We start from the raw sequence: 19,695 nt of genomic DNA on the forward strand, positions 1-19,695 counted from the left end.
TACTATCGATAGGACCGGGTCGAGTAAGGCTTTGTTCCTCTTGCGTCCCCCTCCTCATCCCCTGCTCGGGACCCGCACACGAAACCGCTTTGCACGCACACGACGACACGGCTGGGGGGGGGGGGGGGGGGGGCTGTTGCTACCTGATGGGTGCTGAGGTCTGTCCTAGCTTCAAGACACACACGTTGATGTGCGGGGGATACAGAGGTGCAGCATTTACACACAGGGAAAGACACAGAGCTCGCTACAAGATGCCTTCAAAGTCCATAGGGATGCATTCCCCCCCCCCGCCGCCACCCTCGGCCGCTCCGGCTCCATCCCCATCCAAGGATGCTGAACTAAAGACCAGGGATGCTGTTACCCCTCTGCCTCCCCGTTCCAAAGCTGATGCTTCCGCCTCCTCCCGGCTCCGTTGGATTTGGGGGGGGGGGGGTGTTTCTCCGCACCCAGCAGTGCTGAGCCCGGCAGGATTGGGCCAGAAGAGGTTTGAGCTCCTCGTGTCCTTGGAGAGAAACAGAGAAACAAAAAAGGGAGGGGGGAAAGGAGGGAAGGGAAAAGGGAGAGAAGGAAAAAAAGCCCCAAATCCGCGTGGCCGGGAGTGGAAGGGGTTGGTTTTTCCTTTGGTTTCTTATTGAAGGCAAAGGGGAGGCTGCCCGCATCCCAGCCCGCATCCCCGTGCAGGCCCCCCCTTTGTGGTCCCTGCGGCCACAGGACCCCGGGATGGAGCAGGAGCAGCTCCCCCCCCTCCCCAATCAGGTTTGGGTTTGGGGTCCAGGGGGGGGGATTTTGGGGTCTCCCTCATTCCGAGCGGTGGGATCAGGAACATCAGCCTCGCTCCGTGGTTCGGGGGGGGGGGGGTTGCTTTGCTTTTAGTGCTACTTTTACATCGCCCTCACCCCATTCCCGGGATGGGGCTGCGGAAGATGCTCAGGGGCCCCCTGGCTCCATGCATCCCGGGCCAGGAGAAGGGAATGGCAGGGGGGGAACCATCCAGAGCTCCACGTTTCACCTCGCCTGCAGCTCGGGCCCAGCACCAACGCCCCCCCCCCCCACCCCCCAACTCTGCATTGGGGGGGGGGGGGGTGAATTCCATTCAGTGCCCAATGGAGGCCGAGCCCCCCCTTTGCCCCCCCCCGGCCCTTACATTCAGTGTTTGTCAGCAGTTTCTATGGCTCAGCAGTGGCAGTGCAAATCCACCCTGGATTGGGATGCAGTTGTGCTGTCGGGTTCGGACTCCTCGCGCGCAGCCTCCCTTGGCTCATTCGCTCCCTCAAAACCCAGCTTTTCCATGCGGATTTTCCTCTCGTTTGGAACTCCAAGCGTGATCAAAATCAACCCAAAGACACTCTCGCCTCCCTTCCGCTCCTGGCTGCTCTCTTATCCCATGGGATGCTAAAGGGAGTCCGGACTCATGCTCGAACAAAAGTGCTTATTACTTGAAGCAAGTGCTTTGGACCAAGCGGGGCGGAGAGAAACTTCCTTGGGTTCCGAGGTTGGGGAGGGGGGAGCCGGGGATCCAAGAGCTTGGAATAGCTTTGGGAATGGGGGGGGGGGGAAGCCAAAAAGTCACTGCTTGGGGGGGGGGGGGGAGCTACGGCGGCGCCGGCAGGACGCGAAGCAGGAATGGTCCAACTTTGGCATGAAAGGTCCTTGGGGAGGGAGATTGGGGGCACCCCGGAAGTTCCCCTCCGCCCCTCTTCACACTGCACCAGGGAAACCATCACGAACCTCGTGGAGCAAAAAGGATGCGCTAGGACCAAACACTTGGATTATGACTGGAATTGTCAAGCTGTGCTGCCAACGGGATACAATGCAGTTAAAGGAGAACAAGACTGGGCCCCGCGCCCGTCCCTCGCATCCCTCCCCTGCCCACCCTCGCCATCCTCCCTCCCGCGTGCTCCCAGGCCACGGATGCGCTGCTGGAACCTCGTGTCCCTCCATCGTCCTTCTTCCTTCGAAGAGCCAAAGGGGAAGGGGAGCGAGGGGAGAATCCTCGCGGGGAGCAAAGAAGGGCTCAGGAAGCGGGGAGCTGCGGGGGGAAGCCCTTACAGAGATCCCATTGATTGTCTCAGGGGTAGGGAAGGCGGCGCAGGAACAAGGCCAACGAGAGCGGAGCGGAACTCACCAACCACACAACCACTGCTAAGGAACAAAGAGATGGGGGGGGGGGGGGGGGGGAGCAGCATTGAGCCACGCTCCAGCTCAAGGGAAATGGTGCTGAGGCCCAGCCAAAGGCCCAGCAGGATGAGGCCAAGGGCTCGAGGGGCACGGATGGGGACGCCGGAGCCCTGGGAGCCGGGAGCAGCTCAGCCCCTCGTGTCCTGCAGCCCTTGGAGATGGAGGCTCAGGACTTTGGACCCATTGAACCCATTGAAGCGGGGAGGGTTGGGGGTCAGCAGCGAGCAGAAGAGATAAAGCGATGCCGGAATTCCTCCTGGACAAGGGGAAGAGCAGGAGGCGGGGCTCCATCCGTGTAAACAAGTCTCTGGTTCCAGTTCTCCTCCGCCGAACACTGAGCAAGGATCTTCCCAAAGGATTCAGGGGATTCAAGTTTCTTCCGGATGCGAACTGAGGTAACTCGGTGCAGAAAGGGCAACGCTCGCGGTCAAGCTCCAAAGGGGGAAAAGGGATCTCACCATCGGCATAAACCTCTCGAGTGCTTCGCTGAACAAAGTGCCGGTTGGGAATGGGATGGGAAGAGGGAGCTGAGATGGGAGCCGGGAAGGGGATGTGCTCATCACCAGCCAAAGGCCAAGCCTGAAACGTCCTATTTGGTTCGGAAGAGTTTGGCTTTGGTTCAAAGACAGCAACAGCGCGAAGGGGCCGCAGCAGCACAACCCAGCCCCAACAGAGCCCCTTCCCTCAGCACCAGCAGCTCCTTGCGGCTGCTCCCCTTGGAAGGAGGCCCAGGGCGGGATGCAGGGATGCTCTGCTCCCTGCTCCCGGCCTGAGGGCGCCCACGGCCGGGGGGGGGGCCTGCGGGATGGGAAGGGCCCAAGCCGATCCCTGCCATCGCCGCGGCCCTGCCGCTTCTCTGCATCCCAGTCTTTGGCTTTGAAGAGCCTCGTTGCGAGAGGGTTGCTTTGTGCACGTGGGAACGGTTACAGTAATCCCCAGAGGGAAAAGACCCGAACCCAAAGGGAATAACATCGAGCAGTGCAACATCCGCCAGTGCCTCGAAGCTGCAGTGTGAATGGGATCCCTAAAGGTCCAACCCCCCCCTTCAAAGGACACCGTAACCACGCCACGATGCTGCAGGAGGAAAATACAGGCAGGTTTCCCCCGGTTGGGAGCAAGGGCTTTGAAGTGCATTTCTCGTCCTTCTGAAAAGGGTCAGGCGTTCGGAGAGGGGGGATTTCTTATGGATTTTGTTGGGTTTTTCCCCGAGGAAAATGCTCCTTTTCGCTATAAATAACTTCTCTTTTTTCTCTCTCTCTAACTAAAAAAAAAAGCAACGCGGAAACAGGGAATGGAACCTCGGCCAAGCCTCGATTCCTCGGATCTGACCCTCGGCCAGAGGCAGCAAAACCCAACCAACAGAATCCCTAAAGTGCCTGGTAAAGGGGAGGGAGGCTCCAGCAGCGCATCCATAGCCTGGGCACGGGCTCGGGCAGCAGCACCCGTGTTGCTTGCCCATGAGAGCTGCCTAAAGGGGAGCTCAGTGTCCCAGGTACAGTAGATCTGGATTCAAGTGTGTCTTGGAACGGGAGGATGAGCTTGGGCAGCGATTGCAAAGGGAGCAGCAGCTCCACACACACACACACACACACTCCCCCCACCCCCCCCCCATCATCCCACCAAGAGTTCAGGCTTCCCAATCCCGATGGATGGAGCAAGGGACCAAAACTTCCAAAGGGGGGGGGGGAACGGGACGGGACACGGGGAGAGGGGGACCAAAACCATCAGAAGCAAACGGTTTTGGGGGGGGGGGGGGGGGGGGCAAAGCCATCTGCACCCATCTCCCACCCTGAGTGCAGCAGGAGGAGGATGGGGCCAGGGATGGCATCGGCACATCCAGCGGGAAGAGGCAGCGCTGAACTCTTGGCGTGCCCCCGGGGGCCCTGCCCAGTCTTGTTCTCCTTTAAAGTGCCCTATATGTATAGAACTCCTAATAAATAGAATAAGAGATCGGGTCACCCATCAGCTTCCGCTACTCCGAGTAGCAGCCGTCCAGGCCGATGGCGCTGGGCCGGTCCTTGCCGTAGGGGCAGGAGCTGCCGTTGGGCAGAGCCCCGCAGGCGGCCGTTTTGGCTGCGATGCCGCAGTTCTTGAGGAGGTTGAAGCTGAAGGAGCCGATGGTGTCCTTAGGGGGGAAAGGCTTCATGGTGGACAGGATAAGTGCCAGGCAGTCGGCGACGTCCTTGTTGGGAGCGCACGCCAAGGCTGGGGTATGACCTAGGGCAGAGGGCGAGGGGTGAAGGAGCGGTGCCTGCCCCACGGGACGCGGGGCTCGGGGCAGGTTTCATCCCCTCGGGCTTTATCCTTAGACAGCAGGAATTGGGGGGCAGGATCTGCAGGACACGACCAAAAAGCCTCTGCAGCCCTGGCCCCACAGGGATATTCCATAGCTCGCGTTATCCTAGCACTTAACCCATAGATATAGAACTTATATCGCTCTTCCAACACCCTACTCATGTTATCCTAGCACCTAACCCATAGACACAGAACTTATATTCCTCTTCCAACACCCTACTCACGTTATCCTAGCACCTAACCCATAGATACAGAACTTGTATTGCTCTTCCAACACCCTACTCACGTTATCCTAGCACCTAACCCATAGATACAGAACTTGTATTGCTCTTCCAACATCCTACTCACGTTATCCTAGCTCTGAACCCATAGATATAGAACTTGTATTGCTCTTCCAACACCCTACTCACGCTATCCTAGCACCTAACCCATAGATACAGAACTTCTATTCCTCCTCTAACATCCCATAACCTAAAGGCACCGCAGCAGAGCAAGAACCCTGCCGGGAGACAAAGCTTCAGGCCATGACAACCACTTGCAGGGGAGCCAACGGCTCAGCCCGGGCTGGGTCTGCGCCTCGGCAGGAGCCAGGCAGCACCGGCAGATGCAGCAGGGGAGGGAGGGATGCAATTCCAGGCTGTGGGATCTGGGAATGCCTTCACCGGGCACCGACGTCCTCCCCCTGTGAAGGGGAGGCTCCTGCAACGCCACAGGCTGAGAACCACGGGAAGGACACGGATCTGCTGCTGATCCCAGCTCGGGAGCACCCAGGGCCCATTGGGGACCCCCCCACGGAACGCGCCCCCCCAGCACCCATGGGGAACACGCACCTTCTTCATCCACAGCCAGCACAGTGGCCCCTCTGCTGAGCAGGGCCTGCACCACGGCGGCCAACCCATTGCGTGCTGCGATGTGGAGCGGCCTGGGGGGAGCAGGACAGGCAGGAGCATGAACACAAGCAGGGCCGCAGCATCCCAACCCCACGGACCCGCTCCGGGCGGGGGGCAGAGCGGCTGGAAAAGGACCTGGATGCACGGAGCTGTGCCCAGGCAGCCAGGAAGCCCCCAGCACCCCCTTGGCTGCTGCCACCGTCCCCATTGCCCTCCCCGTCCCCAGCAAAACCAGTTCCTCCCCAGCTGCCCCAGTACTCACATCTGCAGAGCACTGTTACTTGCATTGATAAGGCCAAGGTCTTGGGTTTCCCCCAGGATCAACAAGGCACACTTTTCATGGCCCTGGAAAGGAGAGCGGGGCTGCTCACGGGGCACGAGCAGGAGCACTGGGGCTGCCCCACTGGAACGGGGATGCTCGGGATACAGAAACATTCCCCAAACCCAACCTTTTCCCAGCAGCCACCCCTTTGGCAGGGCTTAGGAAGCCAAACTGCTGCCTCCTCCCTCCCCTGCACCGCAGGGATGCGCTCATCCCGAGCTCCTGCTCCCACCACGAGCTCAGAGCATCCTCAGGATGGGCCCCAGCCGGAGCTGCTGGGAGCTGAAGGAGCAGCTCCTGCGCCTGCGCTCTGGATGAGACCCCTGGCAAGGGGCAGGTGCTGGGGAGCGCGGTCCCTACCTTGCTGCAGGCCAGGTGAAGAGCTGTGTTCTTGTTGACATCCAGCACAGTTATGTTGGCTTTCGCCTGGTACAGCAGGAACTCTGCAACGAGGAGGGCGAAGCTGCTGTGGGGCAGGCGTGGGGCCGAGGCCCCAGAGCAAGCAGGGGGGCCCCGAGAGGCTCGGCCCCACGCCAGGGAGCCCAGCACGCACCCACTGCTGCAGAGTGCCCCTTCTCGGAGGCCAGCATGAGCGGGGTCCTCCCCAGCTTGTCGGTCAGGTCCACCTGGGCCTGGTGGCGCAGGAGCAGCTGTAAACCATGGGTGTTGTCTGCAAAGGCAGCAGCGTGAAGGGGAGTCCTGGCGAGGCAAAAGAGGGGTGAGGAGGAGGCTGCAGGGGCATCGGGGTCCCTGCGTGCCAGGGGAAGGCAGGAGGGAGTCCCAGCCATCACCCCAGGTGGTGGTGGTGGGGGGGGACACAAGAGAGGGATGGGGGCAAGGCCACGCTCACCTTCCTTTGGCATCTCTGCTATTCACAATCTTGGCACCCAATGCTTCCAGCAGCATCTCAGCAGTGCCATCCTGGTTGTTAATTCTGCGGTGGGGAGGAGAAGGGAAGGGAGACGAGGATTAAAGAGCATCAAAGCCATTGCAGCACGTCCCGGCGGCTCTGGGGTCGCTCCGGGCGAAAGAAGCCTTTTACCCCTCTTGGTGCTCCTCAAACCCAAGCCCTGGGTGCTCAATGGGACCCCAGGTACCGCCCTGAGGAGCTGCCATGGCCCTCACCGAGCCCTTGGTGGGAAGGGCAGGGGCTGGAGCTCCTCTGGATCCCCTCTCCCCACATCCCATAGGGGGAAGCCCCCAGCACAGGGCCCAGGTGCCGCTTACACTGCACAGTGCAATGGAGTAAAGGGGTTTCCTTCAAGGTACGCGAATGGGTTGTGTTCAAGTAACAATTCAAGACAATCTTCATGGCCTGCGGAGGGAAGAGGGGACAGGAGAACATGAGGGTTAGGGTTTGGTTACCCTAAACCTACCCCTAACTCTAAAGCTAACCCTAACCCTAACCCTAGCCCTAACCCTAACCCTAACCCATCCGGCCCCTTCCTCCCTTGGAACACCGAGGAGCTCTGGATGGTGCAAAGAGCAGGAGCGCCCAGAGCGGGGCAGCCTCAGCAATTCCCGAATCCCTGTTTTCCCGTCTCATCCCTGCCTTGAGGAGGCCAAACCCCCCCCCCCCATCCTCCCCCCCCAGAGGAGCCCTTCCCAAGCGGCTGCGAGCTCCGGCAGCCGCGGGATGCGCAGCCGGGCCCCGGCGCAGCTCCTCACCGCTGTAGGAAGCCCAGTGCATGGGGGAGAAGCCGCTGTAGTCGACCACGGCGTCCAGGGGGTCGGTGGAGAGCGCTGCCTGCAGCAGCGTCCGCAGCACCTCCAAGTGCCCGCAGGCCGAAGCGAAGTGGATCGGGGTCCGGCCCTTGAAGTCCCGGCACAGGACGAAGGCATCGTGGTCCAGCAGCGCGGCCAGGCAGTCCTCACAGCCCGTCACGGCCTGCACGCAGGGCACAGCACCACGGGGCCCGGCTCAGCCTCCAAGCACCCGGCAGTGCGGAGGGATCCTGCCCCTCTGCTCTGCTCTGCGGGACCCCCCCTCCCTGCGGTGCTGGTGGCCTCCGTAAGGACGTGGAGCTGGAGGGCAGAGGATGCTCAGGGGCTGGAGCAGCTCCCATAGGAGCCAGGCTGAGGACATTGGGGCTGGAGCAGAGAAGCTGCGTGGGGACCTCAGAGCAGCTTCCAGTGCCTGAAGGGGGGTACAGGGATGCTGGGGAGGGACCTGCAGCAGGGGCTGGAGCGATGGGACAAGGGGCGATGGGTTCAGGCTGGAACAGGGGGAGTTCAGGTTGGAGATAAGGAAGCTCCTTAGTGTGAGGGTGCTGGGACACTGGGATGGGTTGAATGGAGAAGGTTTGGATGCTCCATCCCCGGCAGTGCTCAAGGCCAGGCTGGAGCAAGCTGCTCCAGTGGAAGGTGTCCTGGAACTGGATGATCTCAGGGCCATTCCCAACCCCTGATTCTATGGAGCAAAGCAAGCACCCTGCCCGCAGGAGCTCCGAGGGAACGCTCACCCCTCGGTGCAGCGCGGTCCTTCCCCTCTTGTCCGCTGCATCGGCCGTGGACCCCTTCTCCAGCAGTAGATGGACGCAGTCGACGTGGCCGTTCATGATGGCCAGCATCAGCGGGGTTCTGCAGCGGGGAAAGGCAGCAGGGAGGAGCAGGAGCTCGGGAATGAGCTGGGTTCAGCCCCAGCCACCCTGCGAGGGGCTCGGCCCCAGCCGGACTCACTGGCCGTGGATGTCCATGACGTCGGTGATGTCCGCCCGCTCCCCGCTGTCTATCAGGAGGTGCAGGGAATCCGTGTTCCCGTTGGCAGCTGGAAACACAAGGAAAGGAGGAGCCACTCCTCTACGGATGGGTTCCTCCTCGCAGGGGCTGAGCACATCCCTGCCACCGGGTACCGCATCCTGCCGGGACCCCAGCCCTGGGCACCCCGAGCCCCTCACCTGCAGCATGGAGAGGGGTCCACTTCCTCTTCCTCTCCTTGACCAGGGCCGAGGCGCCGTGGCTGGTGAGCACCTCCACGCAGTCGGTGGAGCCCCTCTCGGTGGCCAGGTACAGCGCCGTCCGCCCCTTGTGGTCCCGCACGTCCAGGTTCACCAGGGTCTCAGCGAGGGTCTTCAGGGCTTCACAGTGACCGTTATAGGCCTGGGGACAAAGCACGCCACGGGAGGACCCTGCCTGGAAGAGCTGCACCCACAAATGCCCCCTTTGGGTCCCTCCATCACCTCTCGGTCCCCTACAAAAGCCCTGGCCCCATCAGGGGCAGGAGGTGGCTCCCAACGGGGCCGATACCCCCAACCCAGGGGACGTGGAGCAGGGGCAGCACCTCCCCTCCTCTGCCCTGGTGCTGCAGGGACCAGCCTGGAGCCACCAGGACCCCACAGGAAGCCGCAGGAGCCCGGGGCTGCGCAGCCCTACTCACAGCTAAGTGCAAAGGGCTGACTGGAATGGTGCTTTCCACGTCCTCCAGGCAGTTGAAAGACATCTCCAGGAGCTGCAAGAGCACAACACAAGCCCATAAGTGACCCCCAGGGGCTCGGGCTCAGGCTCTGCCCCCCCACCAGCACTGCACAGGGCTTAGGGAAGCTGCTCGTCTGCTTCCCTGGGTCTCAGCGTGGACCCTTCCTTGTGCTGCCCTTGGGCCCCCAGCAAGGCCCTGCAGGAGCAATTCCTTGGCCCTCAGCCTTCCCAGCGCTGCTCTCCCGGCAGAGCATCCACACAAAGCCCTTTTCCCCCAGGCCCAGGTCTCTCCTCCATGGTATTCCCAGCACAACAGCTCCCAATGGACCCTGGCTCCGTCCTGCCCCTAACCCCGAGGCCTTCCACCCCTTGGGATGCTCTCCTGCAGCTCACTCACCAGCTCCAGGTTCTGCCTGTTGCCGTAGGCTGCCGCGTAGTGGACAGCGGTGTATCCCTGCTTATCCCGCAGCGAGGGGTCAGCACCATTATCCAGCAGGAATTCCAAACAACTGCAGCCAGCAAGAGCAAGGGGAAAGGCTGAGCTACGCAGGGTTGAGCTCAGAGGAGATGCTGTGGTCACCCCCCCCCCCCCCACGCCAGGGCATGGAAGCGAGGACCAGGATGCAGTGACCCCATCAGACCCCAGGGCTCAGCAGATGGGAGGTGCTCCCGGTGTCCCCATGCAGGGAAGGGGTCGGGGGGGGGGGGCACAACCACCAAGTGCCACTCACAAGAACGCTTCCTTCATCCTGGACTCCTTCAGTGGCTCCTCCTCAGTGTCATGGCTGGGTCCTGAATGAGTCTCTGCTCTGGAAGGGCAGGGACCAGGCTCTGTTCGCTGCCACCACCCAGCCCCAGCAGCAGGGAGGAGGCCAGGGCACAGCAGAGCCTATGGGGGGGGTGTCGGAGCAGCATGAGGGGACCCTCACCTCCTGTACGTGTCCGAAGCAGCAGCGTAGTGTAAGGGGGTGCAGCCTTTGCAGTCAGCCTCGTTGACGCTGGCTCCTGCTGTCACCAGGGTCACCGTACACTGGTAGCTGCCGTTGGCGGCTGCGTAGTGCAGTGGGGTCCTGGCAAAGGGCAGGAAGAAGGGGCTCAGGACCAAGGCAGGAGCTGGATCCAGAGCTGGACCCTTTGGGGTGGGAGAGGGGGAAGGAAGCAGCTCCAATGGGGCTGGAATGTGCCAGCCCAAGGCCTCGGGCTGCTCTGGGGCCTGCCGCACGCTCACCTCCCAAACTTATCCCTCCTCCTCAAGTCAGCACCGCTGCTCAACAGCAAGTTAAGACATTCAACGTTCCTGCAGGGGGGGTACGGGGGGGGTTACACACCACGGGGACACCAACTCCTTGCCGTGGCCGTGCCGCAGCGCAGCTCGGTGCCACCTCTGGGCTGGGGGCTGCACGCACAAAGCCCTCCCCCAGGTCCTCGGGAGGACTCGAGCCCTCGGCAGCATCACTGCAGCCACGTTCCCCCTCTCCCCAGCAGCCCCCCCCAGCACGAGGTGTTGGTACCCCCGTGCCATCAGCTCAAGGAGCCCTTTAGGAGTGTTTCCCCCCACCTCGAAGATGGGTAAAGAGCCAGAGGGGGGGTGCTGGGATGAGTCAAACAGCGGCAGAACATGGCCCAAAGGCTCCCTTTCCAACCCAGGGTGCTGACCCCAGCAGCCCTGCACTGGGCAGGGAGAAGGGCCCTGGTCTGGGGGGGGGGGGGAATGCAGAGCTCACCCCCCCGAAGCAGCAGCGTGGAGGCAAGTCCTGCCGAGGTTGTCAGGCGTGTTGATATCGAAGCCCGCAGACAGCACGTGCTCGTTGCTCAGCGAGGACACGATGCTGTACAACTGACCTGTGGGGCAGCAACGGAGCAGGAGGGTCGGGGTGGGGGGGGCCCATCCTGTGCCCCCCCACCATGGCAGGAGGAGCCGTTCACTGACCTGAGGAAAGCAGCTTGCGACAACAGTCGGAGAATCCAAAGAGAACAGCTAAGTGCAGAGGGAACATGTCGTGGATCCCACGCCTGCAGGGAGCAGGAGGAGGAGGAGGAGGAGGAGGAGGAGGAGGAAGGTCAGGATGGGTCATCCCCTCCTTCCCGCATCCCCCAGCGCAGCGCAGGGCAGAGGAGCAGGAATCCCCATCCTCACCTTGCAGTGTCAGCACCATTCGTCATCAAAGTACTTATGAGCAGCTCGTGGCCGTACCTAGCAGCAACGTGGAGGGGGGTATTGCCGTATTTGTCAGCACAGTCGATCTCGCTGCCTGCAAAGGAGACGCCAAGAGGGGCTCTGCTGCATCCCCACACCGGGGCTGACCCAAACCCCTTGCTCCGGGAGGGGATGCTCAGGCCTGGAGGAGCCCGGCTGAAGGCAGGGGCTGTGCCGAGCCTGCGGCACCGCTGCCTTTCGGGCTGTGCCCCGGCTGCCACGGCAGTGCCTTGGCTCTGCACTTGGCTGCCCTTGAGGGCCCAACGCAGAGCACAGGGCTGGTAACCGGAGAGGCCTCAGGCTCCGGAAGCAGGGGGAGAGGCTGAGGGCAGGCAGGAGCCAGCGCTCACCGTTCTGGATGAGGATCTGCGAGCGCGTGAAGCGGCCGTGGATGGCAGCCATGTGCAAGGGGCTCTTCCCTTCCTTACTCTGCGGGGAGCAGAAGCCACGTCAAGGCCTTCCCCTCGCCCTCCCCTCATCCCCTAGCCTGGCTCCTCCCAGCCCGCACCTGGAAGTTGACGTCGGCGCCGTTGTTCACCAGGAGCTCGAGGCACAGGGCCCCGTTGGTGGAGACGGCAGCAAAGTGCAGCGGGGTGAAGCCCTTCTCGTTGGGCTGGTTGACGTTGGCACCGTAGTTGACCAGCTCGTTGGCCACGGCGTCCTGGCCCATGTAACAGGCGATGTGAAGGGCGGTGTTCCCGAAGGTGTTGGGTTCATCGATCTACGGCAGCGACAAGGAACAACCCCCGGGGGGATGCGGGGCTCGAGGGCAGCACAAGAAGCACCCGGAGCCTTCAGAGCCTGCACCCTCAGGTCCTACCTCGACGCCCAGGCGCAGGAGGTGACGCACGACCTCGACCTGGCCGCTGGCGGCCGCCGTGTGCAGCAGGGTGTAGCCCTTCTTGTCCTTGCACATCACATCGGCGCCCCGCGCCACCAGCAGCTTCAGCACCTCCAAATGCCCTGCGGAAAGGAGCGGTGAGGGCCGGCGGGAGCGAAGCAGCCTCTGGGGAGCCCCAACACCCCGAAAAGGGGGAGCCGGAAGCATGCGATGGGGTGGACAGGACGTTAAGATCAGCCAGGTCCATGATGATGGGCGAGGATGCGTCACACTGGACCCTGTCACCCAAGGCTCCGTCCAACCCGGCCTTGAGCACTGCCAGGGATGGAGCATCCAAACCTTCTCCATTCAACCCATCCCAGTGCCCCAGCACCCTCACACTAAGGAGCTTCCTTATCTCCAACCTGAACTCCCCCTGTTCCAGCCTGAACCCATCACCCCTTGTCCCATCGCTCCAGCCCCTGCTGCAGGTCCCTCTCCAGCATCCCTGTACTCCCCTTCAGGCACTGGAAGCTGCTCTGAGGTCCCCATGCAGCTTCTCTGCTCCAGCCCCGATGTCCTCAGCCTGGCTCCATACGGGAACACACAAGAACACGGGAGAAGCACCCGACGCGATTCCCATGTGGAAAACCTACCCAGGAAAGCCGCCCAGTGGATGGGCTGCCGGTCCTTCTTGTCGCAAGCGCTCAGGCTGGCACCTCTGTTCAAGAGCAGGTTCACCATCTGCACGGGCAGAGACAATGAGCGGGGGGCCCGGGGCGCGGGGCCCTGCCGGGGGCTGCCCCCCCCGGTGCCCACCTCGAGGTGGCCGCTGTGCACGGCGTGGTGCAGCGCCGTGCGGCCCGTGCGGTCGGCCACGTTGACGGTGCTCAGCAGCGGGACCATGGCCTCCACGCACTTGGTGGCCCGGTTGGCGGCGGCCACGTGCAGCGGGGTCTGCCAGTGCTTGTCGCGGGCGTTGACGTCCGCCGAGTGCTTCAGGAGGAGGTGCAGGGCCTTCTGCAAGGGGCGAGGGCAACGGGGCTGCAATGGCTCTGCGGCGCAGGGCGGATGCTGCGGCAGCATCTCCCCGCGTGCTGCTCCCGAAGGGAAGGACCCGGTTGCCTTCCCGGGTTCCGGCCCTGTTTCCGTGCAGGAAAGGGTAAAGGCAGTGGGGAAAAGGCACTGGGAATGAGCAGGGAGAAGGGATCTTCCCTGCGTGAATCCTCCAGCCCCAGGCTGGGCAGCTCCAGGCTGGAGCCTGGTTGGGGGGGCACCTGCGCGAGGCACATTCAGCCCCATCGCAGCCCTGCCCTCGCAGGGCTGGGGGAATGGATGGGCAGCAGCTAAACCCAGCATTCCCAAGAGCAGGAATCGCTCTGGACCCACTGGAACAGCCTCAGCTCCCAACGCTCCTGTGTTCAGTGAGCCCAGAAGTGTGTCCCCACAGACTCCTTCGGCAGAGGTCCGCACCCATGCCCCAGCCCACGGCTGCGGCCCATTGAGCCCACGCAGGCAGTTAGGTGGGACGCAGGCGAGCCCAAGGAAAGCTTTCCAATGGGATGTGCTGGAATCAGCTCCCGAAGGGAAGGGGGAGAAGAGCCCCACCAAAACCTGGATCAGCCCCTGGGGAAGGAGGAAACGCAGGGAGCAGCGCCCAGCTTGGGCAGGATCCTACCTCGTGGCGAGAGGCGGCCGCGCGGTGCAAGGGCGTGAGCCAAACCGTGTCCTTGGCGTTGACGTTAGCACCTGCGGGAGGAGCAGAGGGGGGGTCAGGGCACGGAGGGGAGCCCCACGGCCCCAGACCCTGCTTCTGCAGCAAGAGGAGGCCTTGAGGAGAGCCAGGCCCCGGGATGGGCCAAAGGAACCCTTGGGAGCAGCGGCAGCGGCCGCGGTCTGGGGGCCCAGAGCCAAGGAGCGGCTCCGCTCCTTGCTTTCGGACAAGGATTCCGGAGGCGCAGAGCCCAGGGCTCCTGCTGGGATCCGAGGGGAGAGGCCGGATCCAGGGCCCAGCATCAGGCAGGGAAGGTGGCAAAGCACCCGTGTCCCGCACGCCCGGAGCCTCGGGGTCCCTTTGCTGCTGAGAACTGCCCCCACAGGCAGGAGCAGCCCAGGAAGGGGCACCCAAGGGTGCTCTGCACCCCTAAGAGCAGAGCAGAGCACAGAGGCACCTTGGAGGCAGCGCCAGCACCCAGCCAAGCCCCCCCGGCCCCTACCTGACAGGATGAGGAGCTCGAGGATCGCGACATCTCCAAGGTAGGCAGCAGCGTGCAGCGGCGTTCGGCGCTCTTGGTCCTGAGCAGGCACGGAAGGAACGGGAGGCGCGGATGAGCGCGGAGGGCAGGGAGCTCCCTGCCCCACTCCAGCCCATCCAGTGCCTCCCGGGGGCAGCATCCCCGGGAGGGGGAGAGGGAGAAGCTGCGTTAAAGCCACCACCTCCGGCGTGTGTGGGGCAGAGCTGCGGGGACCGCGGCGCGACCACGGCTCCTCAGAGCATCCCACAGCGACCCATAATGGGGGGTGACTCCGGTACCTCCCGGACTGGGGGCTCAAGCCCTGCCTGAGGCTTTCCTCAAGGAACACCCCATGGATCAAAGGCAGGGGAGCTCAACGCATTCCAAGCCCCGGATTTGGGGATGGAAAACCCGAGGAATTGCTTTGCATTAGGTTAAAAACTGGCAAACGGGGGGGGGGGGTTCGTTAGGGTTTGGTACCAGCTCGCGCTGCACAAGGAGGGAGGATGGGGAAGCGGCACCCAGCCGGCAACAAGCGCATCCCTAAGGCTTGCACACGGAAAGGAAACGGAACGGGACCGGCTGGGGGGGGGTCGCTGTGCACGGGGAAGGCCACGGGGCACGGCCAGCGGGGAGGGCAGCACCCACCAGGACATTGATGTTCTCCTTCTGGCTCAGCAAGGACCTCACCTCCTCCACATCGCGGTTGAAGATGGCTTGGACCAGAGGAGGCTGCGAAGGGGAAGGGAAGCGAAGGTGAGGGTGGCTCCGGGCAACGGGAGCTTCACCCTGAGGTCCCGTCTCCAGCTCCCCCGGGGCAGGTTAAAGCCGTGCCCCTTGTCCTGCCCCTGCAGCCCGTGCCCGAAGCCTCCTGGAGCCCCTTTAGGCCCCGGAGCTGCTCCGAGCTCCCCCTTGGAGCCACTTCCACGCCCGGGCCCTTTGGGTGCTGTGACCGCGGCAGCGCAGCCCCCGAGGGCTTCATCCCAAGGGCTTATCCCGAGCTCCCGGAGGAGCCCCCCCCGCGTCCCAGCGGCTCCACACCGGGAACCTCCTGGGTCAGAGGCACCGCGTGAGTCACGGCCCTGGAATGCAGCGGCCTCAGCACCACCGCTGGGTGCTAACCCCCGGCCAGGGCAGGACCGCGGGGGCTCCGGTGCCCCCGTTGGGGTGACGGCTGCGGCGGAGCCGGGCCCGGGTCCCCCCCCATTCCCGTGCAGAGCGCAGGGACCGGGTCCCCCCGGGAGCCCCACGGGCCCAGCACCGCCCCAACAGCCCCAAACCGCAGCGGGCTCCCAGGGAGCCCCGAGCGGCCGCATCCGGACGCGCTCCCGGCCCGGGGATGCTCGGGAACGGGGGGTCCCAAGCGAGGCCTCGCCCTGCGGCGGACGGGACCCGGCAGCCCCGGGCTGGGCCCCGACCCCGGAGCCCCGCGGGGTCCCCCCGCAGCGCGGGGGCCGTGGCCGAGGCTCCCGGCCCCCATCCGCGCTCCACGGCCCGGGGGGCTCCGGCCGCAGCGCGCAGCGGGGCCGCTGCGGGAGGCCCCAGCGCCGGGAGCGGGCTCCGGGAGGCCCCGTGCGGGAGCCGCGGCCTGGGGCGGCGGCTGAGGCCGGGCCCGCGCTAGGCCGCGCATCCCCGGGCTGCCGCAGCGGCGCGGCCGGGCTGGGCGCGGGGCCCGCGGGGCGGGCGCGGGTGTCGGTACCTGGTCCGTGATGCTGAGAATCCCCATCTCGGGGCCGCCCTCAGCGCGCAGCTCCCGGCATCGGGCTCCGGCCGCGGCGGCTCCGCTCGGGCGGCTCCGGCGGGGCGGGGAGCGCCTGGGCCCGCCCACAGCTCGGGGAGCGGCCGGGCCGCAGCGCCGCCGCCGGCCGGGAGCGCCCGGTGCGAGCCCGGGCCCCGGGCCCCAGCCGCGGCCACCGCCGGGGCCTCCCGGGGCGGGGAGCGCGGCCCGGGCCGGGCCCGAGTGCGGGGAGCGGCCGCCGGCAGCAGCCACGTGTGCGGGCGCCGCGGGGCCCCGGCGGGGCACGGGTGCGGGGCGAAGGCGACGCCCGGGGCTCCCGCCCGGTCCGCGGCACCGGGCACGGGGCTGGGCCCCCCCCGCGGCCGGGGCTGACGGGGAGCGGGGCCCCGGAACCACGGCGGGGGGGGGGGGGGGGGGGGGGGGGGGTGTCCACCGGGGCTGCACCCGGAGCTGCGCCGGGGCCCGGTTGTGCCCCCACCGGGACTACACCTCCCATCACCCCCCGCGCAACGTGGACTACAACTCCCATCGTGCCCCGCGCGGGTGGGATGGGATGAGGTGGGGGGGGGGTGTTGCTCTCGCCCCGCCCCGCCGCTGTGAACGTGGTGACGTAGCGGTGACGTCGGTGGAAGGGGTGAGAGGTCACCCGGTGCGAGGGCTCCGGGCCCCGGTGATGGCGGCGCGGCGGCTCCGCGGGGCCCTGCAGCGGCTGCGGGCGGCGGCGGCGGCGGGGCCGGGCCTGGGGTGAGCGCGGGGGGCGGGGCCCGAACCGGGGCGGGGCCGGGGGGAACCGGTTCCAACAGCGGCGCCGGTGCCCCGGGAGCGCTGTGTCCGGACACCCCGGGCACGGCCGGCACCGGGGGGGGGGGGGCTGCGCTGGGCGCTGTGTCCGGACGCTCCGGGAGCCGGGGGGGCTCTGGCGGTGCCGGGGGCCCCGTCCCGGGCTATTCCGGGCGCTGCGGGGCTGCCAAGGCTGGCGCGGGCCCGGGGCTATAAATACCCCGCGGTGCCCGGCCCCGGGGGGGGCAGCGTTCACCCCCCCCCCCCCCCCCCAAACCCCGCTCCGGTCCCGCGGGGGGCGGAGCCGCCGGGTCCCGGTGCGCGGGTGCTGCTGTTGGGGCCCCCCCCGCTCCCCACCGGGACCCTGGGGGGGGAACGGATCGGGGGGACCGGGGTCAGGGTTCAGCCTCTTGAGCGAGAGCGGGGCCGGGAAGGGAACGGGATGGGGACGGGATGGGGCCGGGAAGGGACCGGGAAGGGATCGGGAAGGGACCGGGATGGGACCGGGAAGGGATCGGGAAGGGACCGGGATGGGGCCGGGATGGGGCCGGGAAGGGACCGGGAAGGGATCGGGAAGGGACCGGGAGGGACTGGGATGGGACCGGAATGGGGCTGAGAAGGGACCGGGAAGGAGCCGGGATGGGGCCAGGATGGGGCTGGGAAGGGACCGGGAAGGGACTGGGATGGGACCGGGATGGGGCCGGGAAGGGGCTCCCGGTGACGGCCCCGTTTCCCCGCAGCCCCGCGGCGCTGAGCGGCCCCCGGGTGGTGCCCGGCACCGAATGGGACCCGCGGCTCCAGCCCGTGCGCTGCTTCCTGAGCCTCGGCACCAGGAGGAAGGAGTACTCGGAGCGGCGAATCCTGGGGTACGGGCGGCAACAGCACCGGTGCCCCCCCCTTGTGATGGGGGACGAGCACCCCCTGGCCTCAGCACCCTGTGCCCCCCCCCTTTGGGTTGGGTGACAGCCACCCCATGGGTGCCGAACACCCCTTGGCACCTTGCGTTGCCTCCGCCTTATGTTGGGTGATGCCCCCCCCTTGCCCTCCATCCCCTCCCTTGCCCTCCATGCCCCCCTTTGCCCCCCATGGCCCCCCTGCCCTCCATGCCCCCCTTTCCTCAATACCCCCCTTGCTCTCCATGCCCCCCCCTTCTTCTCCGTGCCCCCCTTGCCCTCAATGCCCCCCCTTGCCCTCCATGTCCCCCCCTTTGCCCTCAATGCCCCCCTTTGCCCTCCATCCCCACCCCTTGCTCTTCATGCCCCGCTTTGTCCTCAATACCCACCTTGCCCTCCATGACCCCCCCTTGCCCTCAATGCCCCCCCTTGCCCTCCATGCCTCCCTTTGCCCCCCCCTTGCCCTTAATGCCCCCTTTGCCCCCCTTGCCCTCCATGCCCCCCTTCCCCTCAATACCCCCCTTTGCCCCTATGCCCCCCTTGCCCTCCATCCCCCCCTCTTCCCCTCACCCCCCCCCCTTTGCCCCCCCCCGTTGCCCCCCCCAGGTACTCCATGCAGGAGATGTACGCCGTGGTGGCCAACGTGGAGGCCTACGAGCGCTTCGTGCCCTGGTGCACGCGCTCGGAGGTGCTGGCGCGGCGCGCGGGGCACCTGCAGGCGCGCCTCGAGGTCGGCTTCCCCCCGGTGCTCGAGCGCTACACGTCCAGCGTCACCCTGGTGCGCCCGCACCTCGTCAAGGTGAGCCCCGCTGCCACGGGGGGGGGGGGGGTCCCCTTTTTTGACCCCCCCCCCCCCTCTTTGAACCCCTTTTTCCCCCCCCCCCAGGCTGTTTGCACCGATGGGAAGCTCTTCAACCACTTGGAGACCAATTGGCGCTTCAGCCCCGGCATCCCCGGCTACCCCCGCACCAGCACCGTGGACTTCTCGGTATGGTTATGGGGGGGGGGGGACCGATGGGGGGGACAAAGCTCCTTCCCCCCTCCCTCTCCACTAAACCCCATCCCCTTTCCCCCCCCTGCTTTTAGATCTCCTTCGAGTTCCGCTCCCTCCTGCACTCCCAATTGGCCACCGTGTTCTTCGACGAGGTGGTCAAGCAGATGGTGGCCGCCTTCGAGCGCCGCGCGGCCGCCAGCTTCGGGCCCGAGACGCGCATCCCAAGGGAGCTGCTGGGCCACGAGGTGCAGCAGACGTGAGGGCGGCCGCGGGGCACGGACTGGGCCAGGACCCCCCCCCCCCCATTATTTATATGGGCACGGCGGCATCACCCCCATCCCCATGGAGGGGGGGGGGGGGCAGGGATGCTGAGAGCCCCCAGCCCCACGGCAGGAGCCGGCGCTGGACTCGTTTGGTTTTAGGTGGTTTTAGGCCCGTTTGGGGCTTGAGCTCTTTGGGGTTTGACCCCGGTTTTGGTTCATTTTTATCCCCTTTGGGGGGGGGGGGGGGGGGAGTCGCTATGGAAGGGGTTTTGGGGGGGGGGGGACTCGGGGGTAGGACCCTTCCTTCCTCTTCAGGAGCCATAGGGCAGGAGCCGGGCGCAGGAGGGGCCCGGCCCCACGGCGCAGTTTGCACAAGGCACACGCACAGGGTGGGGGGGGGGGATGGGGTGCACGCTACCCCCCCCCCCCACCACCACCACCCCCCCCCATCACTTTTCCCTCCCCTTCAGCACCCCCATAGGGGTGGCTCTGGGGGGGGGGGGGGGGGTGGGTGCCCCCCCCCAAGCCAATAAAGACTTATCCCAAGGGTGAGAGCAGCCTCGTGGTCCTCATTGGGGAGATGGGGGGGACCCCAAACCAGCGCTCACTATTGGGGGGGGGGGGGGAACCACATCCTCCCCCTCCCCCCCATTCCCCCCCCCCCCCCCCCCCAAATC

The 19,695-nt window shown here is 65.7% G+C and overlaps 2 protein-coding genes across 3 annotated transcripts; one reads left to right on the top strand and one right to left on the bottom strand.

Annotated features, from left to right (window-relative positions):
- Nucleotides 1-1,415: 1,415 nt before the first annotated feature.
- ANKRD52 (ankyrin repeat domain 52) lies at nucleotides 1,416-16,185 on the bottom strand. Its single transcript, XM_065664567.1, has 28 exons — nucleotides 16,050-16,185; nucleotides 14,999-15,082; nucleotides 14,333-14,411; nucleotides 13,795-13,865; nucleotides 12,936-13,136; nucleotides 12,773-12,860; nucleotides 12,117-12,259; nucleotides 11,805-12,017; nucleotides 11,647-11,725; nucleotides 11,237-11,351; nucleotides 11,030-11,112; nucleotides 10,824-10,941; nucleotides 10,328-10,396; nucleotides 10,029-10,169; nucleotides 9,831-9,908; nucleotides 9,497-9,608; nucleotides 9,062-9,133; nucleotides 8,583-8,784; nucleotides 8,365-8,452; nucleotides 8,148-8,265; nucleotides 7,354-7,573; nucleotides 6,913-7,000; nucleotides 6,536-6,619; nucleotides 6,239-6,384; nucleotides 6,046-6,128; nucleotides 5,626-5,708; nucleotides 5,304-5,395; nucleotides 1,416-4,395 (listed from the first exon to the last, which is right to left on the bottom strand). Exons 1-28 carry the CDS (start codon nucleotides 16,074-16,076, stop codon nucleotides 4,151-4,153), a joined length of 3,222 nt encoding a protein of 1,073 aa, XP_065520639.1. The 5' UTR covers nucleotides 16,077-16,185; the 3' UTR covers nucleotides 1,416-4,150.
- On the top strand, nucleotides 15,057-19,636 carry COQ10A (coenzyme Q10A). 2 transcript variants are annotated; one of them, XM_065664571.1, is made up of 5 exons: nucleotides 15,057-15,106; nucleotides 17,609-17,734; nucleotides 18,368-18,560; nucleotides 18,648-18,749; nucleotides 18,848-19,636. In XM_065664571.1, the coding sequence occupies exons 1-5, from the start codon at nucleotides 15,063-15,065 to the stop codon at nucleotides 19,013-19,015; spliced, it is 633 nt and encodes a 210-aa protein (XP_065520643.1). In that variant the 5' UTR covers nucleotides 15,057-15,062; the 3' UTR covers nucleotides 19,016-19,636. The 2 variants fall into 2 exon arrangements, with proteins under 2 accessions (XP_065520643.1, XP_065520642.1); XM_065664570.1 differs by lacking the exon at nucleotides 15,057-15,106 and adding an exon at nucleotides 16,729-16,832.
- The last annotated feature ends 59 nt before the right edge of the window (nucleotides 19,637-19,695 follow it).

This window comes from Lathamus discolor, unplaced genomic scaffold (genome assembly GCF_037157495.1).
Source record: "Lathamus discolor isolate bLatDis1 unplaced genomic scaffold, bLatDis1.hap1 Scaffold_260, whole genome shotgun sequence".
NCBI classification, from domain to species: domain Eukaryota; kingdom Metazoa; phylum Chordata; class Aves; order Psittaciformes; family Psittacidae; genus Lathamus; species Lathamus discolor.